Source organism: Penicillium daleae, assembly GCF_028827525.1.
Source record: "Penicillium daleae strain IBT 16125 chromosome Unknown utg000001l_segment0_segment0, whole genome shotgun sequence".
NCBI lineage: Eukaryota > Fungi > Ascomycota > Eurotiomycetes > Eurotiales > Aspergillaceae > Penicillium > Penicillium daleae.
Genome location: NW_026623149.1, coordinates 2,073,935 through 2,094,742, shown reverse-complemented (window position 1 = coordinate 2,094,742; position 20,808 = coordinate 2,073,935). Strand labels below are relative to the sequence as shown.

At 50.1% G+C, this 20,808-nt stretch overlaps 9 protein-coding genes across 9 annotated transcripts; 3 read left to right on the top strand and 6 right to left on the bottom strand.

The window, feature by feature from the left end:
* Window positions 1-837: 837 nt before the first annotated feature.
* Window positions 838-2,591, top strand: N7458_000636 (cytochrome P450; the record flags this gene model as incomplete). Its single annotated transcript, XM_056904030.1, has 4 exons — window positions 838-1,206; window positions 1,278-2,035; window positions 2,091-2,209; window positions 2,281-2,591. 4 exons carry the CDS (start codon window positions 838-840, stop codon window positions 2,589-2,591), a joined length of 1,557 nt encoding a protein of 518 aa, XP_056771797.1.
* Window positions 2,592-3,295: 704 nt separating this feature from the next.
* Window positions 3,296-6,034, bottom strand: N7458_000635 (putative DUF221 domain protein; the record flags this gene model as incomplete). Its single annotated transcript, XM_056904029.1, has 4 exons — window positions 3,296-4,293; window positions 4,359-5,562; window positions 5,640-5,804; window positions 5,864-6,034. The coding sequence occupies 4 exons, from the start codon at window positions 6,032-6,034 to the stop codon at window positions 3,296-3,298; spliced, it is 2,538 nt and encodes an 845-aa protein (XP_056771796.1).
* Window positions 6,035-6,849: 815 nt separating this feature from the next.
* N7458_000634 (uncharacterized protein) lies at window positions 6,850-7,847 on the bottom strand (the record flags this gene model as incomplete). The annotated part of the gene is made up of 3 exons (XM_056904028.1): window positions 6,850-6,951; window positions 7,012-7,644; window positions 7,716-7,847. 3 exons carry the CDS (start codon window positions 7,845-7,847, stop codon window positions 6,850-6,852), a joined length of 867 nt encoding a protein of 288 aa, XP_056771795.1.
* A 785-nt stretch (window positions 7,848-8,632) lies between these two features.
* N7458_000633 (uncharacterized protein) lies at window positions 8,633-10,448 on the top strand (the record flags this gene model as incomplete). Its single annotated transcript, XM_056904027.1, has 4 exons — window positions 8,633-9,074; window positions 9,152-9,453; window positions 9,547-9,662; window positions 9,731-10,448. 4 exons carry the CDS (start codon window positions 8,633-8,635, stop codon window positions 10,446-10,448), a joined length of 1,578 nt encoding a protein of 525 aa, XP_056771794.1.
* A 336-nt stretch (window positions 10,449-10,784) lies between these two features.
* N7458_000632 (uncharacterized protein) lies at window positions 10,785-12,780 on the bottom strand (the record flags this gene model as incomplete). Its single annotated transcript, XM_056904026.1, has 2 exons — window positions 10,785-12,222; window positions 12,290-12,780. The coding sequence occupies 2 exons, from the start codon at window positions 12,778-12,780 to the stop codon at window positions 10,785-10,787; spliced, it is 1,929 nt and encodes a 642-aa protein (XP_056771793.1).
* Window positions 12,781-13,676: 896 nt separating this feature from the next.
* Window positions 13,677-14,565, top strand: N7458_000631 (glutathione S-transferase; the record flags this gene model as incomplete). Its single annotated transcript, XM_056904025.1, has 5 exons — window positions 13,677-13,750; window positions 13,837-13,990; window positions 14,049-14,159; window positions 14,211-14,402; window positions 14,470-14,565. 5 exons carry the CDS (start codon window positions 13,677-13,679, stop codon window positions 14,563-14,565), a joined length of 627 nt encoding a protein of 208 aa, XP_056771792.1.
* A 270-nt stretch (window positions 14,566-14,835) lies between these two features.
* Window positions 14,836-15,804, bottom strand: N7458_000630 (uncharacterized protein; the record flags this gene model as incomplete). The annotated part of the gene is made up of 1 exon (XM_056904024.1): window positions 14,836-15,804. The coding sequence occupies one exon, from the start codon at window positions 15,802-15,804 to the stop codon at window positions 14,836-14,838; it is 969 nt and encodes a 322-aa protein (XP_056771791.1).
* A 318-nt stretch (window positions 15,805-16,122) lies between these two features.
* N7458_000629 (uncharacterized protein) lies at window positions 16,123-18,674 on the bottom strand (the record flags this gene model as incomplete). The annotated part of the gene is made up of 7 exons (XM_056904023.1): window positions 16,123-16,315; window positions 16,386-16,845; window positions 16,901-17,196; window positions 17,254-17,340; window positions 17,398-18,249; window positions 18,312-18,424; window positions 18,510-18,674. 7 exons carry the CDS (start codon window positions 18,672-18,674, stop codon window positions 16,123-16,125), a joined length of 2,166 nt encoding a protein of 721 aa, XP_056771790.1.
* Window positions 18,675-19,197: 523 nt separating this feature from the next.
* Window positions 19,198-20,609, bottom strand: N7458_000628 (uncharacterized protein; the record flags this gene model as incomplete). The annotated part of the gene is made up of 2 exons (XM_056904022.1): window positions 19,198-20,139; window positions 20,217-20,609. The coding sequence occupies 2 exons, from the start codon at window positions 20,607-20,609 to the stop codon at window positions 19,198-19,200; spliced, it is 1,335 nt and encodes a 444-aa protein (XP_056771789.1).
* Between the last annotated feature and the right edge of the window lie 199 nt (window positions 20,610-20,808).

Here is a 20,808-nt window from a genome sequence, read left to right as displayed (position 1 = left end):
AGAGTGTTTGTGGTAATTACTGAATTCTGAGTGTTGATGACCTATAGATAGTTATTGTTATACTTTTGCAAGGATCCCTATTCTCAAAGTCCAGTTGTATAAGCTCAATAATGTAAGTTGGTATTGAACCGACTTGTTTATAATGCCTTTCAGATAGCGGGCGTCTTTGTTTACGATCTAGCTCTTAGAGCACTAATAACTCTTGTCTGTCATGAATACGTACCAAATAGTGCTACAAAACTTCTTACACGTGATCATTGACGAAATGGGACTGAGTAATGGGACCAGCAGCTTTCAGACAGCATATGCACCTGACTCGCATAAGTTGATCAATACTCATCTAGCTATCCTAAACGAAGTGATGCTATCGCGATACTGGGTTGGACTGATGTGGTGCAAAGTCATAATATCATGCCTTGATTTGATTTCTCACCCTGGTGAAGTCTCGGGTTGTATCTTCCACTAGATAACTAACAAGGCGAGGGTCACCCTTAGCTCTTCAACTAGACCTAAAGAACTAATCGTGCTCGAAGAGGAGTTCCTCTGATAGTAGTTCACGTGTCCGAGATGCTGTCCTTCGCACGGGTTCTGTGCAGTGCGGAATGTGTCCGCGTGCGGAAACTCGGGCAGGGGTCTGGGGGCGAAATGTGGGGGAACCAACACGAACAACTCGACTGGACGATCGTGTCCAGCACCAATCAGTTACAACAACTTGGTTTAGTCGAAAAGGAGTACGGAAATCCAGCGCTCCAGGCGCATCCTTTATATCCCTGAGCCTGGTGGCCAACTGCCTCTGTTTCGGGGGTTTATCGTCAAGGGCATATTCACATCGACACCATGGCTATCGCAACTGCGGTCGCCTCGCTACAGGGTAGGGTCATCCAATACCCATGGCATTCCCTCGGAGTCGCCGCTATCCTGGTCCCCTTGCTCTATGTCATTCTCAACGAGTTCATTCGGTCTTCGGCCCGAGTCAAGGGTCTGAAGGGCCCGACCGGCCTTCCACTGATTGGAAATTTGGCCCAAATCCGGGTCAACGCGGCGGAGCAGTATCGCGCGTGGTCGAAGAAGTTTGGTGCCGTGTATCAGATTCAGTTGGGGAATATCCCGGTCGTCGTGGTCAACTCGGCTGCGTCTGCCAAGGTGTTGTTTGGTCAGAATGCGCAGGCTTTGAGCTCGAGACCCGAATTTTATACTTTCCACAAGGTGAGCAGAGAAAGAATATGCTATCCTGTTCCTAACGTCCTTTTCTATGCTAAACCGGCCCATTGCCTTAGATTGTCTCCAATACCGCTGGTACCACCATCGGCACCTCTCCATATAGCGACTCGCTGAAGCGACGCCGAAAGGGTGCCGCCTCGGCTCTTAATCGCCCTTCGGTCGAAAGTTACGTCTCTCATCTGGACGTCGAGTCCAAGGCCTTTGTAGAAGAACTCTACCGCTACGGTAATGGTGGCAAAACCCCCGTCGACCCAATGCCAATGATTCAACGGCTGAGTCTGAGTCTGGCCTTGACGCTGAACTGGGGCGTGCGAGTCGCCTCCCAGGAAGAAAATCTCTTCGATGAAATCACCGAGGTCGAAGAGGAAATTAGCAAGTTCCGAAGCACCACCGGTAACTTGCAGGACTACATTCCTCTATTGCGGTTGAACCCGTTCAGTACCAATTCGACCAAGGCTGCGGAGATGCGGGCGCGCCGGGATAAATACCTAGGAGCTTTGAACAAGGATTTGGAAGATCGGATGGAAAAGGGAATTCATAAGCCGTGTATCCAGGCGAATGTTATTCTGGATAAAGAGGCTAAGTTGAATACGGAGGAGCTCACGTCTATCAGCTTGACAATGCTTTCTGGTGGTCTCGATACTGTCACCACCCTGGTGGCTTGGAGTATTGGCCTTCTTTCAACCCGTCCGGACGTGCAGGAGAAAGCTGCCAAGGCTATTCAGGAGATGTACGGAAAGAATGAGCCAATGTGTTCGGCCGATGATGATCAGAAGTGTGCCTATGTCGCTGCCCTGGTCAGGGAGTGTCTTCGGTGAGTATTTTCCTTTATGTTCAAAACACCACATACCCGAGCTAACAGACCAAAGTTACTTCACCGTGCTTCGCCTGGCTCTTCCTCGCACTTCTATCCGGGATATTACCTACGAAGGCGTCGTCATTCCAAAGGGAACAGTGTTTTTCCTGAATGCCTGGGCATGCAACATGGGTAAGTCTTCTCACCTCAACACCACATATACACATTCCCCCTCCAACAATCTCCAACTAACAAATCCACAGACCCAGACGTATGGACCGACCCCGAAGTCTTCCGACCAGAGCGCTGGTTCGAACAACCCGACGCACCACTCTTCACCTACGGTCTGGGATACCGCATGTGCGCCGGCTCGCTCCTGGCAAACCGTGAACTATACCTGGTCTTCATGCGCACGCTCAATAGCTTCCGCATCGAGCCGCATGATGATACGGATTGGCATCCCGTGCGAGGTAACTCGGACCCGACGAGTTTGGTAGCCATTCCGCAGAAGTACAAGGTGCGATTTGTTCCTAAAGATGCTGCTGCTTTGAAAAAGCTTGTCTCGCAGGCTTGAATGGGATTTTGCGGGGATATAGGTACATGAGATCGAAAGTTATGGGGCTGGTGATGAAGGACCTCACCTCAGGTCCTGGAGCATACAATGCACTTGCATGTCAATTGACGTATGCACAACTTGCAACATGAAATGCCACGCAAGATAGAGCATGGTCCAAAGCAGATGTCTCTGGTCGGAGTTTTCAGATAACCGACGTTTGGGGTCGAAGAATGGCCGATTCGGCACATATTTGGAGGCGAAAACTCCAAAACTTTCATATTGCTATTGATACTGCCGAATTTGAAGAAATTTCACCATTAAATAGATCCAGATATTTAGAAACGTAATTTTGGCGGCACAGGCCACCGCGTCCGAGTTTTACTTATTGTTGCAGGTGGCCTGCCGCATCAATGTAAGGTAGAGGAAAAGGATGACAGGCGGCAGTATCTGTTGAAAGACGTAATAGGAGGCAGCGATAATATTGATTGCGTTAGGTACAGGAAGAGAGAAAGTCTGTCTATTCACAGGGAAAAGTGCAGGGAATGACCACACCATGTAACAGCTACAACTCCAAAAAATAGATACAGGGGAGGTATCGTGGTCGTACATCATTAAGGATTCGAGACAGGACGAATCAGACCGAGCTCAACAAATAGTACAGTAAGGAACAAGGGGAAATTGTAAAGCATATGTAGGATTGGTTGTAGGGAATATCACACCGCTCAAGCAGAGACAATATCCGCAAGGTCTGGGTGTCCAGGTGGAGACGCACCATTGATATGATCAGGACTGCGACCAGGAAGCCAGGCATCATGCAAAGGCAGAATCAGGCTCGGGTTGACATACTTCTTCAGCCGCAGGCCAAGCTCTTGGCCGCCAATCCGGATGGGAAGCGCGTCCCGATCCATGCCTGATGATGGCGAGAAACTGGAAGAAGGGGACGGGGAGACATCGCCACCCCCGGGCTGGTCACGATTGATGCTCTTGAGAGCGATGAACTTCATTAGTGGTTCGTAGGTTCGTGCGAACCAGTAGGAGAACCACACAGTGAAGCCCAGGAGAGGGACGAGAAGTAACGAGCGAGTAATGGCACCACGCAAGGCGAGGACTCCGATCATGGCCAGGTGATACACAACCAGTCCGACGAACAGCCGGTTACAGATCATTGGCCACGCCCGGCCGGTTGAGTGTTGCTGGTGGTCCAGTGCATACAATAGCTGATACTTGTAGATGAACTGGCCAATCGAGAAGTAGACCAAGCCGAATAAGCAGATCAGCCACGAACTGGGGAAGACGCTGTAGACGATACAAATGATCAATGCCAAGATGGTCTGTGGAATCGAGAAGCCATAGCTGAACTTTGGTGGAGTAGAAAGCTCGGCATATTCGCGGGGGGTCTGGGCTCTGAAGAACTGCAAGGGGTATAATGCAACGCTGCCAAATTCCAACAGTCGGAAGGGGAACAGACCCAATCCTTGAAGAACCAGGAGGTTGATATAGAATTTTGTGAAGCCCTCCAGGGAGGTGGCAAGGGCGAAGGCAATAGTGGTGGCATCTTTGAAAGCATCACGCAGGCGCTCCCAGAAACTGTAGAATCCAGTCGCAGTACCGAAGACGGTGAAAAGGAGGAACAGGTTAAAGAAAGAGAAGAAAAAGTTCTTCGAGATGACAGAAAGCTCAATATCACCACGAGACATCATGCCTTGATTCTTTGAGAGCCCTGTATAATTAATTAGCATGTCGTAATTTGTTAATGAAACAACGTGACCAGCAGGGCGCTCTTACACTCATAGAGATATGGGACTGCGACCGTCAGGAGGGAGAAGGCCAAAGTCGGTAGACCAGTCGAAACCAAGGATTTCAAGATGGGGTGCATGGCCAATGTCTCCGCTAGAGACGGTATAATCTTGTGCAGTGTATCCAGTTCCAGCAGAGTCGCGATTGGAAGCAGAAGAACCGACCAAAAGATAGTGAGAAACCCGATGGCGAGCGTGATAAGCCAAGACTGGGTCATCCGCCGACTACGAGAGAGGTAGGTATTTTTCCAAACAACGTCTGCTGGCGCCGGAGCAAGCCGAGCGAACATCTGCATAGGATGCGGGTCAAGAGTGGCCTGAACAAGCATTTGAGAGGCCGCAATTGACTCCATGGTCACAAAAGCAATCTCCGTTGGGGGATACTCCTTCTCGCGGGCAGATGTGATTTGCTCGTCGATCTTCCGCAACTTCTCCTCAAAGTAGTCGATTGCATCAATCATGCGGAAACGCAGTTTAAATGGACCGTACCATATACGGACCTTTGGTCGCTCGTGCAGATACCCAGAAACATGGTCCTGGTCAACTCCGTCTAGCAACTGAGATGTTTCGTCATCCTCCTCCAGGTGTAACCGGGCCCGGGTATATTGAGGTTGATGGGTCAGGGGTAAGGTATTTCCATCTTTTCGTGGCCGTTTGTATCCAAGGTGTTTAGTCCACGCGCGTTCCAAGGCCCGAAGAATTTCCATGCGTTCATCAATCAGACGGTCTAGCTCGCCCCATTTTCGGCACAAGGTGACAGACTCCACCTTGCCCACGCGCAGTCCCTCCACAAAGTCCTTGATCATGTCCTCACTGGTCAAATCCTGGGGGATACCTGACAGGCGAACTGTGCGGTCGGTGGTAGTGGTTTGGTTTCCAAGATAGGTTTGCCGGGTGCGGATGATCTTATTCGTTTCCTGGAGGAGCAGGTAGATGGCCAAGCCGCTGAAGAGATAGGGGAACAGGACATAGATCCAGATGTATCCAGGGTCGGTCACAAGCTTGTCCTTGTCCTTGGCTTTGCCTAGTATGCCGATCGCGTTCATGGACTTATTGCTTGGTGGTTCGATATCGTCCCAGTCTGGAACCCCGGACTTGCCGGTGTACTTGTAATGGAGCGGGAGGATTATGGTGACAGCGAAGGCGAATATGGCTAGCAGTAGCCGGATCGCAAATTTGAAGAACGAGAGAAACTATACGCCCGCAAAGGTTCGGTTAGTAGAAGACTCCTAGGGGGGCGATTGGCAGCAGCGATTCTCTTCCTACTCACCACGTATGCGTCTAGGCCCGCGGAGTGCAAGACTTCCTCTTCCGTGATCCGATAGAGCACCGGTATCCATCCAAAGAAGCTGTCGGGAAGCTCTGGCAGCGCCGAAGCGGCGCAACGTTGTCGCCTCCTAGCAGCATATAGATCTGCCCATTTCGGTCGCAGCACCTGGAGAAATTACGGTTAGAAAGAGACGACCTGTAATCCAATATGATTCCAACACCTACACAGAACGACACAAATGCGCCCAGTCCTAGCACGAAACTAATCACGAATTGGGTGTACAAGTCCCGAGACTCCTTTGTCTGGTCTCCCCAACGGCGTCCCGGGTCATCATCCTCGGGGTCGCTGGCAAGGACGGTAAACAAGGCGGTTGCCGCCGATGCCGTAAGTGACATTGTCGCGGAATCAAAGTGTCCCTTTGCACCTGGTGTGCGTTGGGTGAGTGAATTGGTTTGTTTGCGGGGCGTTGGAGCTACCGGTCCATGGGGTGCGTTGAGCGCAGAAATTCGAGGAAGGAGGCAGCGACGACGGTAATCGGATAGACAGAGATGCAAAGTCTCGCTAATTATGGATGATGTAGGCGAGTCGTATTTCGTCCGAAGCACTGGGTTGGGCGAGAAAGGAGCTCCGAAGGCTTGCTTTTGTTTTTGTCATGCGATGACGACGGCGGTGAAGGTTGGTCATCATTATGCATGCACAAGCCGAATCGGGTAGTCGATGCCAATTATGCATGTTATGCATGCATGGGTTCTCCCCGAGAACTAGATTGACAAGGCTCGTCACGGAAGGTAGGAATATACAGGTAGTATTCACTAAGTCTATTGGAGTATACTGAACTAAGAAGTGTGCGCAGCAGGTGGTTTGGAGACCCCAGTGCTGGCTTGGCCAGCATCGAGGCCCTTTAGGAAAGCCACAGAGCCTCGATCTTCTTTGAGATCCAGAATCACGCAGGTCGGTCAATATCCTGACTTGGCCAAAAGCAAGTACATATTCTGAATTCTTTACCCCGGTTATCTGCCGGGCGTAAATCATCGACTTGCACCGAGTGTCTCTGGGATTCCCTGTCGGGGTTGAACGGTACTTCCAGGCCGTCACTTTGTGCTTAGCTCTTCATCCAAGGACAGGATGTGCTGGCAAATCCGACCAGCTTCAATTAAGACGTCTGTGAGTCATCGAGCCTTCACTCTCTTCCAGGACCTATCTGCGCTCATCATGATTGAAAGTTCATAGAGTAGCCGCCAGTTTTCGGGTCTTGGACGAAGTTAAAGTTATCTGTTGACAGGCCAAACGGCCTCAAGATCCCATTGCCCAGCTAAGTTCATTCAGATGTCAACATCAAGTCAATATGAGGATCAAACGGGGCTCCACTTACATCTTTCATCTTCGACATCATCTCCCCAATTTCCTTATCCTTTGCCTCGTTGACTCGGGCAGGAAGCTCGCGTAGCGCCTTCTGTACAATGCGCTTCTCGTCGGGTGGAAGCGTTTCCATTGAATTCAGAACTTGATAATCCTCGATTGCGCCTTGCAGGTTGGCCCAGCCGCCAAGATTCGATTTTGCCTTGGCACGTCGCATGAGAGATTTGGCTCGGATACGGAGCACATTTGTACGCTGCGTGTCCAACTCTTTCAAGTGTGCCAGTTGTTTCTCCTCTGCATCTGCATCATCTGCTGATAATTCGACAACCGCCCCGGTTTCCTGTGCACTGGTGGTTGTGGCATTCGATTGCGTTCCGTTGCCTTGCTCGTTATTCGGGGCATTCGTCGGGATGATCTTTTCCAGGCGATCGAGAGATGTGGTCGCAGCGTCAATTGCGGCTTTCCAGTCTTCAAGTTTCAAGTAACAAGCAGCGATATTGCTCCGCAGCACGGCAACGTCGTAATCAAGGTAGTTGGGGCAAGAAGAGAGAGCGCGGTCATAGGAAGAGATGGCCTGGTCGTAACATGCGGAGCTAAAAAGCTGATTTGCCTCTTGTTTGATGTCCTGAGATTCTTTCAACAATCGCTAAAGTCATTGCCATCAAAATTAGTGCCTGTAGTTTCAAGCTGCTAGACCGTTATTCCATGTCAACTTACAGCTTCCTCCTCGACGGGGAATCGGGCATCGTGAAACTCTTCGTCGTCACTATCTGCTCCGCCAGCTGGAGAGACTGTGTTCTTTGGAGGTTTCTGATCAGATCCTGGGCTCTCGCGGCTAGTCCCAGCCATCTTGAACGAGAGGGTGAGCCGGCCAGAGCTCAGTTTCGTGGTGCATGACGCCGGTCTGCGCGGGGCTGGGTGGATAAGGAAGTCTACAAACCAATCGGCACGTGATTGGGAAAGGCGTGAGAGAGCTTGAACTAGAGCTACGCAATTCTCCAATTTGTGTCACTAGATCCTACTATTGATGCCTAGTACTATTTCCACTCGTCATGGGAACAATTCCAAGAAGTACTCTGATCGGACCTCATCCTGGAAAATTAGGCAGAAAAGGTGGCAGGACTATATAGTTCGCGCAAGGCCACCAAAGATTCCAAGGAATGGAGGTGAACTCGAGAAGCCGTAATTGTGAGTCAGAGGGCCAAAAGTTCGCAATGGTTGCTATTCTGCTATTCCCATGCCTGAGACATGATAAGAGCCGTGGTACAAACAACCGCCAACTGGTTAGCGACATCTTCACCTGCATGAGCCTGTTCACCATTCCACAGGTAATGACCAATGGTCTGCGTCCATTAATGCTTGGGTCGGAGACGCCGACCCGGTCGATCCTCAGCCTGCTTGGCGTCGCATTTGGCAGGGTCGTACAGAGATGCCAGGGCCAATAGCAGTGATCCATCACTAGAACGGATGCGCAGGGATGGGCACAGCTCCATCAGCCCCAAGTCAGCCCCATTGAAGAATGTAGTTTCGATCAAGCTTCATAAATGAGCTATAACGATGGGGCTGGGTTTTAGGCAGAGCTGTAGCCTCTATTGACCTTAATATTCTTCCTTCAAAATTATTATTAGAGGATAATGTCAGCCAAGCCGGACGACCAACCAGTCATTGCTAATGCCCCACGATCGCAGACTAAAGCAAAAGCTAAGAATGATCGACAGAAGCCGCCCGTGGACTTCCTCTGGATCAATGCTCAGGAGGAGAACCCTCGAGACCGGCAGGCCTCCCGGGAGAAGCAAGCGTTCATAAGGGCACGGCATCACCGCTTGAAGAAAGAATCTCAAATGCGAAACTTGCAAATGTCGATGCAGCTCCAGCAAGCTGAGAGCGACATCCTGCAATCTGAAAGGACCCGCGACCATATCTCCAATGATTCAAGTATTCGGATGTCCAACGATGACCGTGGCTTGATCACCCAGTCTCCAGTCTTGTACCAGTCTCTCGAGACCTGCATTTCCATGGCCTTTCCATACCTCTCTCGCCCTACTAACCAGAGTATGACCCTTTATCTGCAGCACTGTAAGTAGATACTGACCTTTGACGAGACCGTTACCAGAAGCGGTGTCAGAACAAGCATCTAATCAAAATTGCTATAGATCAAGCTCATGCCACAAAATTATGCTTCCCTTTGGGGGACAGCCAGATCACATTTCGATATTTACGCATGGCACTCAACCATCCAGCTCTAGTACAGATCTTGCTTTCTACGAGTGCATTTCACCGGGCTACGGTGCACTATGTCAGCGGAGCACCGCCTCAAATGATCCAAAGCTCAGCGCAAGATGCCATCCGTTTGCGATCTGAGACAATCAAATCCCTGCAGGGAATTCTGATCAAGCCGTACGAGTTTTACTCCGAGGCCACGCTAAGAGTCATCGCTCATATCATGTGTGTTGAGGTAATAAAGCCCAGTAAAAATATGCTTTTGTAGGGTACAGGGGGCATACTAGCATTTTAGTGCAGATCATGCTGACTTGATGGGCATTATTAGGCAGCCGAGGCTAATATACAGGCAGTGCGAGCCCATGAAAAAGCGATCAAGAAAATCATCGACGCCTTGGGGGGATTGAATAACTTGGGATACGATGCGATTTCCATATTATATGTGTGAGTCGCCTAGCACGCGTGTCTAAAAACACTCGTCTTCAATTGGGTCCGTCTAATCTGATTATCAGCTGCGACCTCATGAGAGGACTGATCAATGATACACCAGTTCAGCTCAACAAATCCTGGAAATGGGAATTCAAAGTTCATAGAGAATGTTCTTTTCTGCGAGAAGACTGTGAAACAATGACGTCCTCATTCGTTGGACGCCGCTTTTTCAACTCCCCCTGGTCTTCGGATCTGCATCCAGAGCTCATCTGCACCCTGTGCTCAATACAGAAGCTGGTATCATTATACGAGAACGTCAGCTGCTCATCGTGGAAACAGACACGCATGGACAATGATGGTCTCCTTCTTTTGAATCACGAATTGTTGTCTTTGGCACACGACCGCTCGCTTCCTGCCTTTCAAGATACCCTCCGGCTGGCAGTCCTGATCTATACGGTGATTCGAATAAGGGGATTCGGAGGGATGCCCTGTGCGAATATCTTTGTTAGTAATCTTCGCAAAAGCCTGGAAAGAAGCTTTGCTTCTCTCAAAGGTACTGCTCCGGATCTACTGCTTTGGATATTGTTTATCGGTAGTCTGGGCTCAAGAAGTCGAAACTGCCAAGATTGGTTCCTGCTCAGACTTCAAGAAGCTGCAAAGGAACTGTCACTTGAGAAATGGGACCATGCGGTGCGGGTTTTACAGGAGTACTTCTTCGTCTACCGACCATCTGACGGTCCAGTGAAGGAGTTGTGGGACTCGGCATTCCGACAAAAAACTTTGGAAGTCTTGGAAGGATAAAATTGATGACCACCTCCAGACATGGAGGCCTTCTATGCTTGTAGTTGACAATTTTTGTTGCTCGAAACCTACAAACCAGCTGCTTGCAGAGTCTTCGAGTTCAAAAAGAATACGCAAAAACTACACTGGCGGGCCATGTTGTTGCAGACGTACTTTTTTTTTTTACTTGATCTCATAATATACACAGACTCAGTGCTTGGGTTTTTCCTTCGCCGTATATTAAGGAAACTGTTTCTTGCTGAGCTCACAGGATCTAGCCTGGTTTTAATCAGTTAATCAAACTAACATGTCGAGAGAAAAAGCTGACAGCACTTTCTGTATGAACAACCCCCATCTTCAGTAGAAACCCTCTCGGTGAATTTGACTCGGCTGTACGCCAGCCACCTGTAAAGCATTTACCACCGAGTCTCCAAACCCATTAGGTCCACAGATGAAAACGTCCTTGTCCTTGGAAACAGTTGCCCAGTATGTGGGCCCCACACGCTCTTGATGAACAGTGACTACTGTGCTGGAGCTGCCAATAGTCTCCACGTCGAACTTGCAGTCATTTGTAAATATCTCGAGCTTCACTTTGATCGCCAAGGACATCTTCTCAAGTGCCGGCTTGATCATTCGAAGCATGACCTCCGGCTCCCTCGTTGCCAGAACAAGCAATATATTGCCTTCGGCTGCTGAACCACGCTCCTGTAGCGCACGGAGCATGGCTAGGAACGGCGTTATTCCGATTCCACCAGCCGCCCATATGACATTGGGTTTGTCAGGGCTTAAGGAAAAGTCGCCTGTGACGCCCACGACGCCTGCCCACACCCGACTGTTGAATTTGACGGGCTTCCCGAGTTGACCCGACGATTGTCTTCTCAGCATGTCAAACAAAGGGCCTGTTACTGCACCACCGGGCATTTTGCGCATCGTCAGTTCAAACCATGTCACATTCTGTCCTTCATGCGCACTCGATACCGTCCATGTACGAACCCGATCATCATTGATTGATTCTGGGGACGAGTCTGCCATGTGCCGGTACGAAGGGGGTCCTAACCAGTCCATGAAATCAAGCACAATGGCCTGCCCGGGGCGTATATTGATCCCACGTTCTCCAGGCTGAGTAGTGACTTTGAACTTGAACATGGCCAGATTAAGAGACAATTGTACACCCTCCTCAAGGTACGCCATGCGCCCTTCGCTGCCAATTATTTCTGATTCCGTTTCTTCCACCAAGTATTTGATTTTAGGGCTGTATGGGCTGCGTTCAACAGATGTCCCCTGTTGCTGCCGCACGGGAAGTGCATCACGAACCAAAGTATAGCCTGTCACTTGGATAGTCGTAAGACTCGCATGTCTGGCCATAAGTCGGAGTGCAGCTGGGCCAACATGATTCTTAGCAATCCCTGTTAGATAGAGGACGTCTCCAGTTGTGAAGGAAACAATTGCCAGTCCTGCTAGTCCACTGGATTCAATATTCCCCAGACTTGACACGAAGCGATTTCCTGAATAGTCTGGAATAACCACAGTGCGGCCATCAGATGGGCGAACGCGAATGAAGCCCGGCAAACCGCTCCGGGCATTCATACCCGCATGGGAGGGATACTCATTGGCCGTTTCCTTTTCAGATCGGTATATAGATGCTATGAAGGCCGTGTCCGCCTGTAGAATGAAGTCAAGCACCTCATCTGGAAGTCTTTCTTCAGGTGCAAGATCTCGGTTTTGAAACGCAACAGTAGGTTGCGTCTGTGGATTGGGGACAAATTTCCGGATATTGATGTACTTGGGGCAGTTCCTATTATGAGTTAGCGGATATCGATTATTTTGAAGAGATTAAATCTTTATTCATGTCCAGAACTTACCCAAGGGCCTCTGTGATAGCCAAGTCAATCTGATAATCCGATTCTGTCACTTGTTGCACATCATGTATGCGCCCAGCGAACTTGTTGCGTCGTCGCGTTGAAAACTCGATACCCAAGCCGGCAGTGAGAAACCTCTCAGAGGTGGCATCCTCTCGCTCTTTTAGATTCATCCAAGTGCGGATAGTATCAAGGAGGGGATCGCCGTCCCAAAGTCGAGCGAGGACTGAGAGTGTTTGCGCATCTGGACTTTTGATGAAGCCTATTGCCCCGTTCGATCCCGAGACTACGGATGCCCAAGGACGGCCAGCCTCATCGATGGTCGTAAGAGGAACAAAGGGAAGGTTCGATGTGTGGAATATCCGGTGTTGTTCAGCCATGTAACTTCCGATAATTGACCAGTGGTCCCTGATGGCATCAGCATATCCAAGCTTGCGCTGGATTGCTCGCTCTCCAGGGTGCCAGTCATGTAGTGCTGATATGATTACGGACATCGGATCTGTCTTTCTGCTCTTGCGGGGAATAATGACAGGAAAGGTTCACGATAGGAGCAGGTTATAGATGGTCATCAGCCCTTTGTATGTCTTCAATTCCTGTGGCGACAGTTTCATCCTGGTGCGGGAGAATGGCACGAATCTTTAGTGGCGATCCATATTTGTTGTTGGGATTGTGCCATCGCCACGCTCGGAGGGTAGACGGGTACGCTCGAAACTCAAAGTCTTAGGAATCATCTCGGTCCCGTTCTGGAAGCTGACGCTGACAAATACAACCATTTGGGTCAGCAGGGATTTCTGGTCTTTCCTGTTCGGTCTTAGGAATCATTTCTATCGAGCTGCTTTAACTTGTAATTACCGTATATGGCTCACGCAATCCCGTTTGTAACTCAAAACTGGAAGTGGCCTGGGGATCATTGGTCTATGACTCTACCACAGGGTAATTAGCTCCTAGCCGCCTTGGACAAAGAGAATCATTACTCTGTCGACGTGTTTTTGAGGACATAGTTTTCACTCTTTACAATGATCATAATCGCAATTCCTTGAAGAATTGGGTACTTCAGGTCATTAGTCCCCCACTCGATGGTCAGTCAAGTGTATACGCACCAATGATGCACGAATAGTTACACCCGGAGTGACATCATGCCGATTTATAATAATCTCCCCGCAATACCCGCGGAACTCCCACGAGAGAGCGAAACAAAAAGAGGAGTTTTACTGACTCGAAAAAATCATTTTTATCTTCAACGGTTGCACAATCTCAGCTCACCCTTAACGCAGATTTCCCCTCGCGGCTCCCAGATCCTTTCCATTTGTATTGATCGCCGCAACCTTGGGCCTTGGCAAGCCTGATACGAGCTGTAGAAGATTGAAAAAAGCTGAAAATACCAGTTATCATGACTTCGACTCCCCCGCGAGCTGTCTATCATTATTTTGATATTGGCCCCGTGGGCCGTGGTGAAGTTATTAAGTGAGTCTTCATCTCACTATCCTATCATCTACCAGGCTCATAGCAATAACACTCATTGGGGCGATTTTTTTTGCTAATCCATCAAGGCTTTTCATGAAAGATGCTGGCATTGAATTCAAACAGGTTCTTTATCCGTACGACCATACTTGGCCCAAGATCAGCCAGGTTCTACAGCAACAAGGTACAACCAGGACGGGTCAATTACCTGCCGTCGAGTACCAGGGCATGATTCTCATACAGGTCTGCTGCACGACCATAGTAGCGGCGTATGTCTACAAAGTGCTAACTCTACTCTTAGCACATTCCTATTCTGCGTTATCTCGCTCGAGACCTTGGTCGATATGACGGAGAGACCAACGCTGAGAAATACCTAGTTGATGCCGTGTCTGATATCTACATCGATTGGAGAGTAAGAAGCTATGACCCTACCTTTCGGCTGTTTATGTTAATTTACCGGCAGTACCGTTGCGGAGCGAATTTTATCAAAAAGGATGATACATACAAAGATGAATTTGTCCCCCAATACTACAATACTTTGGGCCAGTACTACAACGACCACGAGGGCCCGTACCTCCTGGGCGATAAAGTCACATATGCCGACTTTGCGGTTTATCAATCCATTGATGGTGATGAGAGAACAGGTACACTTCCGGTACGGATCTCTCATGAAACTTGCTCCTCTGTCTTATATACTTAACATTATTCTGTTTGCTCTCTAGTTCACCCTCCCGGATTCGCTTATCAGGTTCAGAGAGGCCTTCGAGCAGCGGCCGAACATTACTAGCTATCTCAAAGACCGAAATCCCGCACTTTAAGTCCGTCGTAGGCAAGGTGAACCAAGCTACAAAAGATAGCTCTGAGCGGTAAGGGCTTTGTCTTATCAGATCACGTATCCTCCGGTTGGCGCAAGCTCGTACGCCTCCATCTCCACAATAGTGTCTTATGCTGCCTCTGCTTGGAGTTTGTCAGAGGGTGTGATATGACACATTTGTTCACCCTCGAGAACCTTAAGTACGAAAATGGCAATTCATAACAATGTAAATTGACATCCTATATGGTGTACCTTTGAGAGAAGAATATTTCCATCAATTCAGTCTTTCGGCATGCTGGAACTTCCACCATGCCTCCACAACATCATTGTAACCCAACTTTCCCAGATGCTGGGCGACTTTACGCCGCCAGTCCCTTCTTGAATCATCATCATCCCCCTGACTCAGATTCATGCCTGCCGAAAGTCGAAATTTTGTTCTGATCCATTCGATGGGTACATAACCAGCAATCTCCCAATCGATGATACCCAGTGAGCCCGTGGAGACATCGACAAGAATGTTCGTAGGCCCAAGATCGCAATGATAGAAGACCAGTGTAGAGATATCCATAGAAATCTCTGTACAATTATTCATAAGTTGCTGCGGAGAAAGTGCATCTGCCGTCTTGCTGTTGAATTTAGCAAGATAACGCTCCGACAGCTGGCGTCCGTCTATTCCACTAATGATACCACCCCTCCAGGATGCTAAGCAACTGCATATATCAGCTATCTTGCCGATGTAATACTGGCGCAGAGTCTCGTCTAGACTAGGCCAAGCCTCGTCAAGAAGCTGGCCGGGAACCCTGGAGGTGATGATGTAGTATCGCGAGCCGGTCTCAAAATGATAGAGTGCACTGGGGAATTCAAAGCCCTGGGGTTGTTGGTCCTTGAGAAATTGCAGAGTAACATGCTCTCTGGTCACATCGGGATAGTCCATACGATGCGCCTTGATGAAGGCTTCACCTGCCCTCCAAACTGCCGCCTGGTTGTCGACTGCATGCACCCTTGTGATAGAAGATGAGTCCTCCGCGAGAGGCTTTGAGTCCGGAAGAGGGTTGCGTGCAATGGAAAGGGCGAAGTGACCCCCATCACTGTCGCTCCAGCAGGTTTGGTTAGTTTGAATCTTGTCCGGGAGGGGCGACGGTGAACGCGTAAGAAGAAGTGTATTTGCGATCAGCCAGGAGCTTGGATCAACTCCTCGTATCGAATCATTCAGGTGTGGCTGAGACAAGCTGATTGATGACATTTTGAATGATTTTGACGTCCAAGGAAATGATTAAACGTAGATAGCAAGTGCTTGCAGCATGTTATTTACAGGAGTGAGTCTCCATAAGCGGTGAGCAGGCAGGACTGCGCTGCCAAATCAATTCCAATTGCAGGGGTAGCGTCACATTATCAATGAAATCTATGTAAGAACAAACACCCAGCGCCACCAACACCGTACACGTAGAGAAAATCCACCCGAAACAAAAACATAAACCATCAAAACCATTGTAGCATGTAGATATTCCTTCTTGATCCCAGAATGAAATCTAGACAGACGTATAAAAGCTTATTTAAGCAGTCACTCATGTCCGGGCCATAAAGAGCGCAGCAGCTCCAAATCCTGTGCCACTGCTGGACTATTCCGCGCAGAATCTTCCAAAAATCGCATCATCTCATCATTCCAACGTTCCCAGCCACTAGGCAACGTTTCTCGTACCCGCGCACTCGGCGAATGAGCAATGCAATAGAAGAGGAGGATCTGTCCGAAGAACCTGTCATAGAGTATCATTAGCTCAACCATCACCCTGGACATTCTTACAGGCGTATGAGAAGGCGACTTACTGCGAGCAAAATGCAAACTTGATAGGAATGCAGCTCTTCATCTTTCTGAAGATTCCCTGCGTCACGGGCCAATCCATCGCATTCTGGAGTCCACTTTTGATTTGCTCCAGATCGTCATCTGTCAACAAGTGCGGGATGCGGAGTGCTTTGTATAGATATGGTCGGCCAATATGAAACTTAGCGATCATATACCGCCCACGAAGCATGGCGTCGGTGACTGCCACTGCAGGTGATAATGGGCGATTTGGATCTGCCGGGTGTGGATTGACGTGATTTGGCGATGCCGCTGAGGCGGGCGAGAGATGGACTGATGAAATGTCACCTGGTCCGGGGGTAGAGTAGCATGGCTGGAGTTGTGCATCGGTGAACTGGATAGCCGATGGGAGGTTGTTACGCCACTGTTCAAGCTGGTGGTGAAGTTCGGCATTGACTGCTGGGAGAGGTATTGTGCCCGAGTCGGCTGTATTCGCAGAGGTTAGATGATATGCGTTTTTATAGGGACGGAGGAATCATACAGTAGAAGTAGAGGGAATGCCGGATACGAGTTAGAATAATGCGATGTGCCACTTGTGCTAGGAAGTGATACTGGAAGTATGAGTCGTCGACGAGCGTGGACGAGGGATATCGGGTTGACGTATAGCCAGTCGTTTCGAAGGCGATGAATTTGGGGATTGGGACTTGCTCCTCCAGACGGGAGAGTCCGCTTGGAGGAAGATGTAGTTCTTGGACGAGGATTGTCTCGTTCATGAGGCAGTTCCAGTACACGCGGGACTTCATGTCTCCTTCCCATTCATCGAAGCTTACATCGTGGCTAGATGAAAGTCAGTAGATGGAAAAACACATTTTTTTCAAGGCGACATATACTGACTTGGTCAACATGGAGAGGCAGCAAGTTGCCGCACGATGAATCATCGCCCAAGCATCCATCGGACGAGGGATCTGGCTGTAGTAGACACTGTTTCTGGTGAGTATGGCCAAAATCCAAAGTCATGCCCATGGCAGCGCGACTTACGAAGAAAGCAAAAAGAATTGGCAACTCTGGATGTCATTGTTACACATCAAAAAGCCAATACGACGACGGGCTTCGTTGAAGAAACGTAAGCCAGGCTGTTCTTCGTATACCACGTTCATCCATTCTGGTGGCTCAAAGCGATGGCTCTGCATTCCCGGTAGAGGGTAATTCCCCTCCTGATAGGCAAGCACTCCCAGACAGCCAAGCGCCATCACGTTCAGTACCAGACAGCTTTCCATGGTGTATCCGAAGCCACTCTCAATGGCGGCGCCGAGGGTAAAAGAGAAAAAGAAGGTCTTATCCATGATCGGGGTAAATGGGCTGAACACGGCAAAAAAAGCATCAGCTAGGCCTTTGATCATGGCCAATGGCAACACTTCCAGCCAGTGTTCCCCCGAGTGTAGCGGGAACGGGCTTGTGAACATGGGCAGGGGAGGTCGCGTCGATTCCAGCTCGATCACGTAGTTCTTACCCAGTAGCTCGTATGCCGAGAGTAACTGGTCAGGAAGGATTTGGCGTGCACCCGGCCATAGAATGACTCCATGTTGACTGAAGGAAATGGAGATACGTCCCGAAGCGTCGGGAGTGGCCTGGTTTTGCTCCCAATCAAAGTCATCCCCGTCCCGGGCGGCTGGTGTGAAGCCGGGAGTCGCCGTGGAGGGCCTGATAGATGGATGCCGGCCCACATCGCGATGAGCAGGCGATGGATGGACTTCTTGCGAGCGATCATTTGCGTGGCGCAGTTGCCCCTCGAGCGACTGAAGATCACTGAGAATGGACGAGGGGATATTCTCCAGCTTCGTCTCCAGCCGATGGAGAGTACTCATGATCATCGTCAGGGATTGATCGCGTCTGAGCTCCTGATCAGCAATTGCTACACATAGGACCAATCCATTGAATACGCCGAGACTCACTTTGATGATTTTCGTTCATTATAGACACAGTCCAGGCCCAGGGACTTGCATAGCCCACACTTCGGTCGGGACTCGTCGCATCGTGTCTTCTTCAAGCGACACGTCTCGCACGCCTAGCCTACCCATTAGCGCATGGTCCACGCCTACATCTATACACTCATCCACACTCAGGTCGTGCGGAACTCCGCAATGACATACCACCGTGGCAATGAAATTCCGGGGCTTCTTGGACTGACCCGCGGGTGGAGTCGGGTCGTGTTCCTGCTCGTCGGGCGAAAGCAGCTCATGAAGGGGCAGCAGGCCATTGTGCTCGGCCTCGGATGGCTGGCTGCCCCTGGACTCATCGAAAGAGCGCTTGCTCATGGTGCATCCTGGAGTCTGGCAGGCAGGCCCCCGGGGTTTGATGACTCGAAACTTCGAAACTTCAAACCTCCTTGGGATTTGGTCCCTTTTTTTTTCTGATCGCGGGTGGGGCCGCAGAGTCCCCGCCAATTGGAGGCCGCGCTGGTGTGATGAATCGAGGAGTCGACGATAAAGAAGACTGTAGCAGGCTCAAAGGAAGGAATTAGAATGCTATTGAATATAGGAAGAGAGGTTCGAGATCATTGGCAACGTCAGTTGAAGTATTGTAGTGATAGACCCTTGACCAATTGGACTGGCATGTACAGACCACAGTGATTCACCTGCTTATAACCCAATTGTGCCATGCTTCAGCTTCAGAGATGTAGACAACGTTTTAGACCTTGAAGAAGATGCAGAAACCAATACGAACAGATCGAAAAACGTCAAAAAGACAAAATAATACACATTGCTATGTCCAAACGCCAAATCTCGCTAATAAAACATCATAGCCTCAAACCGGGCTTCAGGAGTATATGTCCAGTCATCAATGCATCAACAACCACGTCTCAAACGGCATCCCTCGTGGAGTCACTTTCCCATCGCGACCAGTCGCAAATAGCACAGGCTCAAAGTCCAACACCGAGGCATACTGCCTCACAAGATATCTCCAATAACAAGACTCAGCCGCAGGCGTCAGATACCGATCCCGGAACGTGCGCACCGCATTCTCAGCAATGCGCTGTGCAACCTGCGGGTTATCAATCAAAAAGTCCACTTTCCTCGGTAAATCCGAAAAGTCTGCTTCCACCTGGACGTAGTTGGCGTCCGGGCCGGACGCGATCAGCGCGGCATGGTGCGCTTCCCGCCAGGTGAGTGGGTGCGATATCACCACGGATCGACAGTTGAGAAGATACTTGCCGCGACCGGAGAAACTGCGGCCCTCGGTGTGGGCAAGGAACATGTAGCGGCAGTGGTCTTCGATTGGGAGGAGATTGAAGCGGATGTCGTTCTCGTCGTCCCAGTCGATTACTCGCACGCTGGCCCAGCTCCGGCCTTGGGCGGACTTGAGCAGTTTGCTGCGGATGCCGGGGTTTGTGGCCAGACTGCCGCGCCAGACGAGCTGTTTCTTTTTATCCTGGAACTGTAGGCCTGGCGAGTATGTTCCATCGGTCGCGGTTTCGCCGTCGTCGATTGCGGCGATGCGTCGCCGGACTTCGTGATAAGGTCCGATCGGGACTTCGGGCCAAGCCCAGTATCCAAAGTCTGGCATCAACCAGACCGAGTCGTCTGCATCGCGCTTGGAATAGGCCCACACTGGGCCCCGGCCTGTGGGATCATTGGCAAAGTCCTCTGTGGTGAAGATGAATTCGATGCTCGGGAGAAGATGCCGCTCGGGGAAGGCCATCAAGGCTCGATGGAGGGAGTTGAGTGTCGCGCGTCCTCGTGAGGCCGTGACGGGCATTGGAGCATATTCGACAATGCAGAGCTAAATTGCCATTGGATGTTAGGATAGATCCTTGCGGTTGGTTTCAACTTGAAGTACTCCAGCCAGCTGGAACGTACCTGGCCCTTGTCGATAACCGCGCGAACCATGCCATCCTCCACCTCTCTCGAGTCCAGATCCTTGTAAGTTATTTGTGCCTCTTGCTTCAAAGAAACGGACTTGTCAACTTCCACAAAGAGCTTGGGAAAGGCAATCCGGCACTGCTCGTCAGACAGTCCATGGTTCAATGCATCGCGCTCGGCGATAAATTCCCAGCTGCTGTTGGACAGAGTCGGGGATGTATCCTGCGCGCAGTGTGCTTGAGATGATGATCCCGGGCGATTTGTCTTTAGAATGTATCGTGATGCTGCATTGCGAGAGGAGCTCGTGCCGAAGATCAGGAATGTAAAGGTGAGGATCGAGACGAGGGCGCCCGTGGCCAGGAAGCGGAACGAGGGTCTTTGGGCGAACATGCTGGACAGACTGGCATGTGCAGCCCCTGTCAGAGTAGAGACGTGACCAGATCAGATTTCAATATCCAAATTTCAAAGCATCAGACATCACTTGTCTGTCTCGTTTGATTGTGAATCCTCTCTGTCTGATGTCAGTTGCACCGCTTGGTGTCATCATCTGAGCTGGCGATTGTTTCCAGGGCAACGCGGTGGAGGGACT